Below are 13347 nucleotides of genomic sequence, written 5' to 3' on the forward strand. Positions count from 1 at the left end.
TTTATATCAAGTGCATTGTATTTAGTGCTCACAATATGATCTCCACCATACCAAAGTAATCAAACAGATTGGATAATCACTTTGCAGTATGACTTCATTCCAACAGCAGGAGCAATCTTGAGCTTCAAGTTGTTGGTCACTTTAATTCTCAATCCTATTCCTACTTTGACTAGTCTGTTGTTTCCTGCACTGTTCCAAAGAGATTCGAGGCAAACCTGTCACCTTCCATCTGGACAAGGGACAGCTTGTATGACACATTATCAAATTCAACCATTTCAGGTAACTTCCTTTCTTTGCAACAGAACTAGCCAGTTCTGGTGGAAGTTTTCCATTTGTATTATTTATACAATTTTCCGCTCTCCACTAGGGATGCTTGAATTGCTGGGCATTTTTGACAGTTGATTTACATCTCACAGCTCTTGCATACTTTGTTCTCTCTTCCCCACCCACCCTACTTCTCACTTAAACAGCAACTAGATGGCTTCATTGTTGGTGTCAAGTGGAATGGTTTTCAGAAACTATTGATCTGGGGTTTTCACACACAACAGTCTCTAGAGTATATGGAGAATGATGCGACGAACAAAAAAGATCCAGTAAACAACAGTTCTGTGGGCAAGAGAGGTTAAGGGAGAATGACCAGACTGGTTCAAGCTGACAGGAAGGCGACAGTAACTCAAAAGACCATGAGTTACAACATGGTGTGCTAAGGAGCATCTCCGAACACACAACACATCAAAACTTGAAGTGGATGAGCTACAGCAGTAGAAGACCACAAACATACACTCACTGGCAACATTATTAGGTACTGAGTAAATGTCCGTAGACTTCAGCTGTTGTAGCTCATCCCCTTCAAGGTTCAACCTGACTGTGTTCAGGGATGCTCTTCTGCATAGTGCTGTAGTAACGCATGGTTATTTGAGTTCCTTCCTGTCAGCTTGAACCAGTCTGGCCATGTTCCTCTGATCTGTCATTAACAAGATATTTTCACCCACAGAACGGCCGCTCACTGGATATTTGATTGTTTCTCACACCATTCTCTGCAAACTTTAGAGACTGTCATGCACAAAATCCCCAAGAGATCAGCAGTTTCTAATACACTCAAGTCATCCCATGATGGCACCAACAATCATTCCATGGCCAGTCATTTCTTCCCCATTCTGATGCTTGGTCTGAATAACTGAATCACTTGGCCATGTATGCATGTTTTTACGCATTGAGTTGCTGCTACATGATTGGCTGATTCGATATTTGCATTAACAACCCAGCCAGTCTGTGTTGGCAGCATCTCTAGCTCCATCACACTGAGCACCGGCACTCCCTACGGCTGTGTGCTCAGCCCACGGCTAACACATTGCTGCATTGTAGGTCCTGTTCAAACTGAATACTGTAATTAAGTTTGCTGATGACACAACAGTGGTTGTCCTCATTTACAATGAAAAGACGGCATACATTGAGGTGGTAGAGCAGCTGGTAGAATGGTGCAAGCACAAGCTGAGTCTCAACATGGACAAGACTAAAGAGGGAATATGGACTTTAGAAAATTGCAGGTTGAACATTTCTCACTACACATCCAAAACTCCTCAGTGGAGAGGAGCACTAAGTTTCTGGGAGTGCACATAATGGACAATCTCACCTGGTCCCTCAACACAGCAGTACCTCCACTTCCTGAGGAGACTGAGGCAAGTCAGACTCCCTCTCACCCCCCCACCCCCCCATCCATTCTAACCAACTTTTATAGGAGCAACATTGAGTCTCCTGACCAGCTGCATCACCATTTGGTACAGCAATTGCAAGGCATCTGACCACAAGTCACTACAAAGGATTGTGAGGACTGCAAAGAGACCTTTCTTCCACCCATCAGATATTTATCAGGAATGGTGTGTAAGCAGGGTCCTTAGCATTGTTAGTGATCACTCCCATCTGTCCAATAATCTCTTTGACCCCCTACCATCAGGTAATTGCACAAGGATGGGAAATAGCTTCTCTCGCACACCCCCAGGCCAAGAGACTACTGAACTCCCTGCCACCACCCAGGTCTCATTACATACGAAGAGCTAGTAGTATCATACTGTTTACTTTTTAACTTGTGTCAGAAATGCATTTTATTATTAATTTACTTGTTGTAATATTACTTTGTGTTATGCGTGTGAGTTATATGTACTGTGTTGTGCACCTTGGTCCAGAAGAATCGTGTTTCGTTTGGTGGTATACACGTGTACAGCTGAATGACAATAAACTAAACTTGAATGTACCCAATAAAGTAGTCAGAGTGTTTGCATATATAAACATACACATACAACTCTTTCTACGAGTACCAACTGACCTATTGTGCAGTTCCAATATTTTCTGTTTTATTTCAAATTTCCAGCATCTGCATTTTATTGATTTGATATACTGTAAGTATAGTGAAAACTCCCCTTGTAGAGGATGTGTGAGAGACCAAGATAAATTACAACTCACCTCATTGAAGTCCAATCTCTACATTTACAGTATAGTTCAATGGCAAGGTTTTTTTAATCCTTCATGCAAATATCTAATGTTTCATGTTTGTACATCTGCAAATAACACCACAAGGTGCTTTTCTCTTGCGAAGGTCAGCTATCAAAACTGGTCAAAAGCAACATATCAAAACGTTTAACAATTGCTGAATTCACACTCATGAAAAAGACTGTGCTTAAGATAACTCCATTTATTGAATTAAAACATTACGTGCTACATGGTTTCTATGCACAAAGTATCCTAATGTTTGAAAAGTAAATTTCCCCCCAATTAAAAATGCGAGCTACAATTCTACATTTTCAGTGCCACATCGTAACAAACACTAAGGTCCTGCGTCTGATTCATGTTATCCATTAACCCACTTAACTTCTATCGGTAAAGCAATGAAACTACAAATGTCTGGAACTCAAAACCAAAATCAAAATCAAAGCTCTTCTCCTTGGTTATTAACATGTTCATGAGTACAAGCACCAGACAAGATAGGTCGAGACTTGCATGCAACGCTCCACAGCAGAATTGCATGTTAATGTTTACGAGAACCATACTCTTGATTTAAGGTTGAAGCTCAGATATTATTTACAAATGGTTAAATACAGAATCGTCATGAGTTTATCAGTATAAATAAAGATATATTGGCTGTTTGCTCACCCTTATTCTCGCACACCACCATAAAACAAACGTACTATTTCTAAGCTCATTAATCCACAAACCTATACGGACACCGCATATGAATTTGTGAACTTGCACGGACTCGAGTAAAGGCACCTTTATCCATTGGATTTTTACTGCGATCACAGAGCACAGCCTGTATTCGCATTCAGTGTGGGTCCGGTGGCTCAAGTTTCACTGGATGGGATGGTTTTTTTGGCAGTGTGGCTGCAAGCGAAAAATCGGTGCTCAGTTCCAGCAACAAGAAAAAGAAACAACGGGTGCACGAAATTACCAGAATCAGTGCTCCCAGTCTCTCCCTCCCTTCAAAAAGTCCTCAAAGACCGCGTTAAACAAGGCAGCTGAATATGATGGGTTAATGCACCAACGAGCTTGCCACATAAACATGAACACAAGGGAAGAAATCTCCCGGGACATCACTTATCGACAGCCACATGCACTTTCCAAAAGAAAAATCAATGTTCGCACAAACTGAAAGTGCAACCCATTCTCGAGCGGAACTCAATGCGCTTCGGCATATGTTTTTAAACTTGAGATCCCTCTTTCTTCACTATCTAAAGGCGGGGAGGGTCAGGGGCGTTTACAATTTATACCAAGTCCAGATCTAAACTCCTATAACAGTCATGGAGGTAAATCAATGCCCCGCTACTGAAAGTGACCAAGCAAACACCAACTGTGACCAGAGGCTCGGACCCAGATAACACGAACTCAGATCCATTTCACAAGCTCAGACGGTCAACTTTAGGTCAACACAGCCGCTTCCTCCACCACCCCCACGCCTTCCCGGGAGACCCGCCTCCGCGTCGCAGCCATTGGTGGATTCCCACCACCGGCGTGCTCCTATTCGTTCCTCCAGCCGCCTGTCGAGGCCACCAAGATTTACCGTTGCCCCTCGAGCCCGCCGGCTGACAATCGGTGCGCAAGGTTTGGTCACTAACGCTCCGAAAAGTCCACAACAAGTGGCAGAGCGCGCTGCGAACAGACCTGCCAAGCAAGCGCCTCCCGCCTCCTGGCACTTCCGATTGGTGGACCGTCATCCCTAGCCATACTTCTATTGGCCAAAACTATGCCAGTCTATAATCGCCTTAAACGCTATTTTAACTCTTCAGTCCGGCCTTCCGGCTAATATTATCATTATCATTTTAATAACAGCTGGGGTGAAATCTTTCGTTCTTTCAGACCCTGCGGAGGAGGGTTATGCTAATAATTCTCGGAAAAGCCGATAAATATATTCACAACACTTCCCGCCATTCCGCTGACATCCACCTTAAAGCGGGTAACTAGAGCTTCAAAATAAAGACGTCATCCCATGATCCTCTCTGCTTTCGCATTACCTCAGCCCGTCGTGCACCGCGTTAAGTTAGAATCTTCTGGGGTGTTGTTATAGAAACCGAACCCGACATGCAAATTTTCAAACGCCCATATGTAATATCCAGCCAATTGGAAACCGCCGAAATGACATCATTGCTATTTCGGGTGTATTACCAGTTGCAGATAAGCCTGGGACCCACGCTGCAAGTGCTCAGAGTCGAGTGTGAAACAAGCAGAAGGAACTTGGTAGTTTGCACACTTTTTGATCTGGGAGCTTTCTTACTGAAAACAGTTATAATTCCAGATTTTGAAGAGAAGATCAACTGACTTTTAAAAGTACATTACTGAACTTGCGAGTTGGAAAAAAGATTGCGTGGAAGCAGATCTGAACTCTTTAAAAACTCTGCTACATTTCTATTTTGTAATACTTCGCATCCAGAGTTTTTTTCCATCGGTATTCTATGTCTACGAAGATGGAACAACCATTCTACCACGACGATGCACTCAACGCAGCTTTTGCACAGCCTGAAAATTCTGGTTATGGATATAGTCCGAAAATGCTGAAACAAAATATGACTTTAAACTTGTCAGATCCAGCCAGCAACTTGAAACCGCATCTGAGGAACAAGAATAGTGAAGGTATCTTAACGTCTCCGGACGTGGGACTTCTCAAACTCGCATCACCTGAACTTGAACGTCTTATAATTCAGTCTAGCAACGGGTTGATCACAACCACCCCAACGCCGACCCAGTTCCTGTGCCCCAGGAATGTTACGGACGAACAGGAGGGTTTCGCTGAAGGTTTTGTCAAAGCTCTAGAAGAACTTCATAAACAGAATATTCTGCCTAGCGTGACATGTTCAACTCAGTCTGTGAACACGCCGATTGCAGTCTCTGCCTCTCTGGCCAGTGCAAGCACTGTTTACAATTCAAATTTACACCAGGAGCCTCCCGTGTACGCGAATCTCAATAACTTTAATCCTAATACCATCACCACTCAACCTAACTACAATACTAATAATATGAACTATGCAACGCCACAGCATCATGCTATGAATCCTCAAATGCCTGTTCAGCATCCCAGACTCCAGGCCCTGAAGGAGGAACCTCAGACGGTGCCCGAGATGCCCGGGGAGACCCCTCCGTTGTCTCCTATTGACATGGAGTCTCAGGAGCGAATCAAGGCGGAGAGGAAGCGAATGAGAAACCGCATTGCCGCCTCAAAGTGCCGGAAGAGGAAACTTGAGAGAATCGCCAGACTGGAAGATAAAGTTAAAACCTTAAAGGCACAGAACTCTGAGCTGGCATCCACGGCAAACCTGCTACGGGAACAGGTTGCCCAGCTGAAACAGAAAGTCATGAATCACGTAAACAGCGGCTGCCAACTCATGCTAACGCAGCAGCTGCAGACGTTTTGATTCAAGAGCGCAAAGGGAGAAACAGTTGGTGAATAAATGCGAGGACTGCATTAAGTAAATCAAGCCAGAAGTAGTCCTGATTGCGCCCGAGCGCACATGCACGGAGGAAAACGTGGAGGACTCTGCTTGATGTAAAAAAAGAACCCAGAATGACTGAAAAGCCGTTTGCAGAAGAAAAACATAAATATCGAGTCATTGATTTACTTTGACCAAGTCTTGCATGGACCGAAGCAGTTCAGATCATCCAGTATTACCGAATTTAAAAGTGCGATAGCATAGGTCGCTTCTGATGTAGTATAAAGTGGGGAAGGGCGTGGGAGGGAGTTAAGGGAGGTTATAAGCTTTGAGGCCGTCATGCCTTGAAAAATGTATAGACTATGTTTTGTTTTATGAAAAAAAATCATTTTCTGTCAACAGAACATAACCGCTTCAAGCGATAGCCTTTGTAAGTTATTTTTTATGTTGCTTATTGGGATAGACCCCCAATATATTCGTGTAAATAAGAGATTTGGAGGACTGTAAGTTTACCATTTGTAATAAAGTATATAATTTTTTATGTTCGTTTCTGAGAACTTCTGGAAAAAGTTCAATTATATTTAAAACGTATGAATAAAGTATTTGAAAAGACATTCATTTTGTGCTCTAAACTTCTTTGTATTTCGTGTTTGCGGTTGTACTGCAATGACCACAATCTGAATATTGAAATTACTTAATATTGGAGGGGAAAAGAATTGGATGTGGCAAAAAAAAAGGGCACGCGTTATTTTTGTGCTAAAGTCAATGCTCGCTCATTGACTCAAAATAAATTTATTTCCTATTGTTGTAACTAATCAACTTACGACCTATAAACTTCTGTGGTATTCACAGGTCGGATCAGTAAGGCACCGCAATCTGCATAAGTTCTTCATAACACGGTCGCATTTTAATTTCAAATGGTATTTGGGGTGGAAAAGCTATAAGTTTGATACAAATTAAATAATGTTGATAGTTAAAGATGTTGGAGCTTATTAGCAAAATAAGCAGGATGCTATTTGTTGCCGTTTTTAACAATAGCTGAAATGGGTCAAATTAATTTCGGTATTTAAAGTTGCAATTCAGAGAGGAAGGTGTCGTTACAAAGTATGAATAAAGTTATAATCTTATAACTCGGAATAGTTACACTAAACTCTGCAGTGATAACTCTGTGAAGGCTGAACGTCTGCGGTAACAACCACGCTGGGGCACTGGAAACTATAAAGGGCTGTAACAGATTTTCATTGAAGTAATATCAAATAAACTTTTGGTACCTAAAGGGTCTGAAAAAAATGTTGAGAATATCATCAATCGCAACCATTTGGGAAATTTAAATATTCTATTTGTGAATTAAATTTCAGTTGATTGGGATTATTTACCCTATATAAACAAATAGGAAAAATGAGCAATTTAAAAGGCTAGGTTTCATTTCAAAACAGCTTCAAGTAAGATTTACTACATCTGACAGGTGCCTCTTTATGGTCTATTCTGTACCCCCATTATGGATTGAGAGTACCTGTTTTATTCAAATAGTATTATAATTACTTGAAATCCTCAACGTACCGGAACCAAGATAAAATAATGTCTTCAAAGGATCAAACGACACAATATTATTTAGACATATTAATTATTTCAACTCCATGCTAATTTGTGGTTGGAGCAGTAATTACTTCGCGTTTCTCACCAAAAAATATTTAAATAGTTTAGCTAGTTAGTGTCTGGTTTGCTCATATTCTATTTTTTAAACTTTCAATAACTACATAAAAAAGTGAAAGTGTTTATTTCCAAGGCCACGTCCATTGGAGTCTAATGTTCTTTGAAGCTAAGATTTTTAACATAAATCAGCTATTAAATTCGGTTGCTAGCCTCAATTAATCACAGAGGCTCTACAAAGAAACAAAACATATCCAACCTGTAAATTTCAGGTTACCTCTGTAATTTAAAATGAGCTAATCCGTACCAGATCTGAGGTGCGCACTGAAACTTGTTGCAGTTTGAGTCCTCTCAATCGTGAGATTTTCGCTCCGAAAGTTACACCATCCAATATTGATTACTTTAAACTGAAGTACAAACAGTGATAATGCCGGAAATATTGATCTACAATACATTCAGGTTTCTGTTAAGTGCAATGTAAATATAAAAGGCCCGGGAAGCACGTTAGTTTAGGCTGGGAGTTACTCCCATGTAAGGAATTTGCGCGTTTTTAATTCGCTTTCTCCAAGCCACTGGAAGGCTTTGCGTGCTGAAGACGTGCTGACGTAAAGTCGGTGCCAGACCACCCGGTCAGGAACGTGGGAAGTTTGTTTCCAAATATGGAAAACGTGGTGATCTCAGCGTCTGAACTTGCGGAAGAGTGATGTCACATTCGGGGTCGCCAGGTGGGTGGGGTTTTATGGGACGATCAAAAGTCCCGCGCAGTGTGTGACTGACAGCTCGAAGTAACCCGGCTGCGAAAGACAACTTAAAAATAACACACCTGCCTAGCACCTCAAGGAGTCGGCAAGAAGCTTCAGTTAAAGCAAGCGGCATATCAGAGCCCGACTTTTCATTTGAACTCTCGTAACACAGCCAAAGTGACGCTTTTGTCATTTTAATGCCCACAAATTATTGTACCAGTAAACTAATTTTCCTATTTTTCCCCTCGTCTGTTCGACTACTTTAGCATTCCAACAAGCATTGAAACGTTACCAGAAACAAATCCTAAACAGTGTTGTTCTGCTCGGTGTCATTGGAAACGCCCTTCTATTGTTATCTAGTTTTCAGCATTAAGTGCACACTAAAAACATCCCGATAATAGTGTTGAAACAAATACGTTTCATCCGAGATGTATAGAGGATAAAACTATGCGTGAAATTAATAAATCAATTCAAGTTACAGTATTCCATATGAAAAATGAACGTTGTGATTATACTGCAACAAGTTGTGCAGTAACCTAAGCTAAGTTTAAATACAAGTAAATCGTTGAACATTTAGAAAACAGACGAGACCCATTTGAACTATCTACTCAGCTTTTGTGCCTTCCAGGGTTCAGCCAAACCCAGCCATTAGCTTCTCAAAACACACTTGAATACTTTTATGTCAATACAATGTGGGTTTCTGCTTCAAGGAAATGAGGTCCAGGCCCCTATTACACTTGGGGTGATTTCTTTCTCCTTGAGTCTCTTTTGACCATTCTATGTCTTCACTTTAAATCTTTAATCCTGATGTTTAAATTCATTACAAAATGAAATAGGTCATTCCTATTTGCCTTATCATTAACACCTTCCCTTAGCAACTTGTCCTAATTTTATATAGTTAATTACATTTCACCTTTAGAAAACAAAACACCTCAATTTATCCACTCTTCCCTCATTCCTACTACCAAACAATCCTGAAAAAACATCCTTTGTATCACTTCCAATCCAATAACCTGTCCTGCGATGCCATGATCCAAAACTGTACTCAGGTTGTGGCGTTCAAAGTATCATACAGATCTGGTGTAATCTGTCTGTTCTCATATTCTGCCCTTGGTTCATAAAGAAAGGTATCTTGTGCACTTTCAACCACACGATCATGTAAACATTAGGGACCTGTGAACATACACTCCACGCTCCTTTGATTTCTCCACACTACTTTCTGTCCTACCATTTTACACATATTCCTTTGCATTGTTGACCTGGAAAATGCATTACCTCACACTTATCCACACTGAATTGGATTTACCATTTTTTTCCAGCTGACAGGGCAGATCACCTACATACTTTAGCAGTCTAAAGCTTTTGTCCACATGGCCAATTCTTGTATCACTTGTAATCCTCTTTATTATACCCCATAATCTTAGAACAGTCAATATTATGTACAACATAAGGGAAAGGTAATGAGCCCTGTGAAATCACACCATTTAGCATCTTCCAGTAGAAGACACCGGTCATCAACTATCTCTAGAAAGAGAAAGAGGTAATGTTTCCTGAGAAACCTTATTGAAATGGGGAAAGGGAGAAGGAACAGGGTGGAAGTGGGAGTAACAGAAAGGACAAAGGGTACATCATGGACAGGCTGAGACCAAATGGGTTAATGGAATAAAGATTTTGTAAATAAAGATGGTGAGCCTGTAAGGTTTGATAAGAACTAGAGCGATGGTAAATGGTATCTAGTGAAAATGGTTTTGTTTATATCCATGCAAAATGGACACCCATCCCTGTTCTATTCCCCATGCCACCGCCAAAATATTTGTACACCATTTTTACATATTCTCATACCAGACATATTCTCACAGTATAGGATGTAAAACATGTCACACATACAGTACTGTGCAAAAGTCTTAGTTACATATATATATAGTTAGGTTGCCTAAGTTTTTTGCACAGTACTGTATATAAAATAGATAATGCATAAAGTAAGTCTCCCAGGAAGTTTCAGGATACACTTCAAAGGCACAAAATGCAATCTTCATTGGAAGCTTCAATAAAGGAACAATCCATTCCTTGTTAGGATGTATGCACCCGAAAGCTCTGCTGAAAAAAATAGAGATATTTAAGAAAATATTTCAGTCAGAGTATTTAACAATATACACACAAAAAATACTGGTGAACACAGCAGGCCAGGCTGCATCTATAGGAAGAGATACAGTTGACATTTCAGGCCGAGACCCTTCGTCAGGACTAACTGAAAGAAGAGATAGTAAGAGATTTGAAAGTGGGAGGGAGGGGGAGATCCGAAATGATAGGAGGGGGAGGGATGGAGCTAAGAGCTGGGAAGTTGATTGGCAAAAGGGATACAAGGCTGGAGAAGAGAGGATCATTGACTTTTCTAACTTCCATTGGCGTGAACATTGACTTCTCTAACTTCCGTTAATGCCCCTCCTCCCCTTCATACCCCATCCCTTATTTATTTATTTATTATTATTTTTTCCCCTTTCTTTCTCTCTCTCTCTTTTTTCTCCCTCTGTCCCTCTCACTATAACTCCTTGCCTGCTCTCCATCCTCTGGGCTCCCCTCTCCCTTTCTTTCTCCCTAGGCTTCCCATCCCATGATCCTCTCCCTTCTCCAGCTTTGTATCCCTTTTGCCAATCAACTTTCAAGCTCTTAGCTCCATCCCTCCCCGCCCTGTTTTCTCCTATCATTTCGGATCTCCACTTCTCCCTCCCACTTTCAAATCTCTTACTAGTTCTTCTTTCAGTTCGTCCTGACGAAAGGTCTCGGCCTGAAACGTCGACTGTACCTCTTCCGATAGATGCTGCCTGGCCTGCTGCGTTCACCAGCATTTTTTGTGAGTGTTGCTTGAATTTCCATCACCTGCAGATTTCCTCATGTTTGCGTATTTAACAATATAGTTCAGTTGAGGTAAAGGCACAAATTAATTTAAACAGTTAGCATGGAATTGTTAAACAAGGTTGCATCTGAATAGGAGATATAAGCTACTTTAGAATTCTATTCAGCAGCTGTTTCTTTTTTGGAACCACAAAAATAAGTAAGTAAGCCTTTATGGAAGATGTATTTCATTTCTAAATTGTGTGACATGTATCTAGATGTTACATTGTCTTTATAGAAGCAAAGGCCTTGGATTAACTTTTAAAGGGCAACAATTATCCAAGTTCCCAAGAAGAGCAGCATGAGCTGCCTCAACAACTATCATCCAGTAGCACTCACACCTACAGTGATGAAATACTTTGAGAGGCTGGTCATGACTAGAATCAACATCTGTCTCTGGAGGGACCTGAACCCACTGGAATTTGCATATTGCCACAATAGGTCTACAGCAGATGCGATCCCATTGGCTCTCCATGCAGCCTTGGGTCACCTGGGCAATGCAAATATCTATGTCAGGATGCTGTTTATTGACTATAGCTCAGTGTTTATCACTATAGTCCTGACCAAAAAGCTACAGAACCTTTGTACCTCCCTCTGCAATTGGATCCTCGACTTCCTAACCGGAAGACCAAAATCTGTGCTGATTGGAAGTAACATCTCCACCTCGCTGACAATCAACACTGGCACACCGCAGAGATGTGTGGTTAGCCCACTGCTCTGCTCTCTTTACACCACGACTGTGTGGCTAAGCATAGCTCAAATTCCACCTGTAAATTTGCTGATGATACAACCATTGCTGGCAGAATTTAGGGTGGTGACGAGAGGACGTACAGAAGTGAGCTATACCAGTGAGTGGAGTGATGTCGCAGAAACAACCTTGCACTCAATGTCAGCAGGACCAAAGAGCTGATTGTGGACTTCAGGAAGGGTAAGACAAGGGAACACAAACCAATTCTCATAGAGGGATCAGAAGTGGAGAGAGAGCAATTTCAAGTTCCTGGGTGTCAATATCTCTGAGAACATAATCTGGATGCAATATATCAATGCAACTATAAAGAAGGCAAGACAGCAGCTATACTTAATTAGGAGTCTGAGCAGATTTGGTTTGTCAACCGAAACATTCAAAAACTTTGACAAATGTACCGTGGAAAGCATTCTGTCAGGCTGCAACAGTGTTTGTTATGGTGGGGGGGTGGGGGGGGGCTACTGTACAAGACCAAAGTAAGTTGCAGAAACTTGTAAAATTAGTCCACTCCATCATGGCTACTAGACTCCATAGTATCCAAAACATCTTGAAGGAGCGGTGCCTTAGGAAGGCGGCGTCCATCATAAAGGAATTAAGGATGCCCACCACCCAGAACATGCCCTCTTCACACTGTTACCATCAGAAAGGAGGTACAGAAACCTGAAGGCACCCACTCAGTGCTTCAGGAACAGCTTCCCTCCCTCAGGCATCTGATTTCTAAATAGACATTGAACCCATGAACACCACTCTACATCTTTATTTCTGCTTTTCTTTTGCACTACTTATTTTAATACATATACTTAATGTAATTCAGTTTTTTCTCAATATTTATTTCTCATGTATTTCATTGTACTGCTGCCATAAAGTTAGCACATTTCACGACATATGCCAGTGATACTAAATCTGATTCTGATTCTGAACTTCTCTCTCAGGACATCCGAACGGTTCTACAGTTAATTACGTATTTTTGAAATTTACTCACTGTTCTCAGGTAGTAAACATATCTACATTGATCCCTGTTGCTTTTGTATTCTTTTAGGGATTTGGTTGCTACTTGTAAATACACCTTAAGGACTCTACCTTGTTATTTCATGTTCTCGCTCTTTATACTAGCATTTGCACAGTTTGTTGTCTTCTGCATGCTACTTGATCTTTCATTGATCCAATTACAGTTACTATTCTATAGATTTGCTGTGTATGTCCTCAGGAAAATGAATCTCAGGGTTGATATAACTGTACTCTGATAATAAATTGTCAAGTAGTCCCATTGTGATATTTCATCTCAAATTGGCTACACAGGGTTTTTCAAAAACATCTAGGACGTTTAGCTATGAATATGCTTTGTGAACCTATCCTATGTTTTAGGAAATCCTGCCAGAAGTGAATCAGAATCAGAATTTGGTTC

The 13347-nt window shown here is 41.1% G+C and overlaps 1 protein-coding gene across 1 annotated transcript; it reads left to right on the top strand.

Annotated features, from left to right (window-relative positions):
- Window positions 1-4678: 4678 nt before the first annotated feature.
- Window positions 4679-6526, top strand: jun (Jun proto-oncogene, AP-1 transcription factor subunit). Its single transcript, XM_072273810.1, has one exon. The coding sequence runs from the start codon at window positions 4941-4943 to the stop codon at window positions 5895-5897; it is 957 nt and encodes a 318-aa protein (XP_072129911.1). The 5' UTR covers window positions 4679-4940; the 3' UTR covers window positions 5898-6526.
- The last annotated feature ends 6821 nt before the right edge of the window (window positions 6527-13347 follow it).

Source organism: Mobula birostris, chromosome 12, assembly GCF_030028105.1.
Source record: "Mobula birostris isolate sMobBir1 chromosome 12, sMobBir1.hap1, whole genome shotgun sequence".
Classification (NCBI taxonomy): Eukaryota; Metazoa; Chordata; class Chondrichthyes; order Myliobatiformes; family Myliobatidae; genus Mobula; species Mobula birostris.

Excerpts from the sequence above, each read along its gene's own strand:
- jun (XM_072273810.1), top strand. The coding sequence starts at position 4,941 with ATGTCTACGAAGATGGAACAACCATTCTACCACGACGATGCACTCAAC.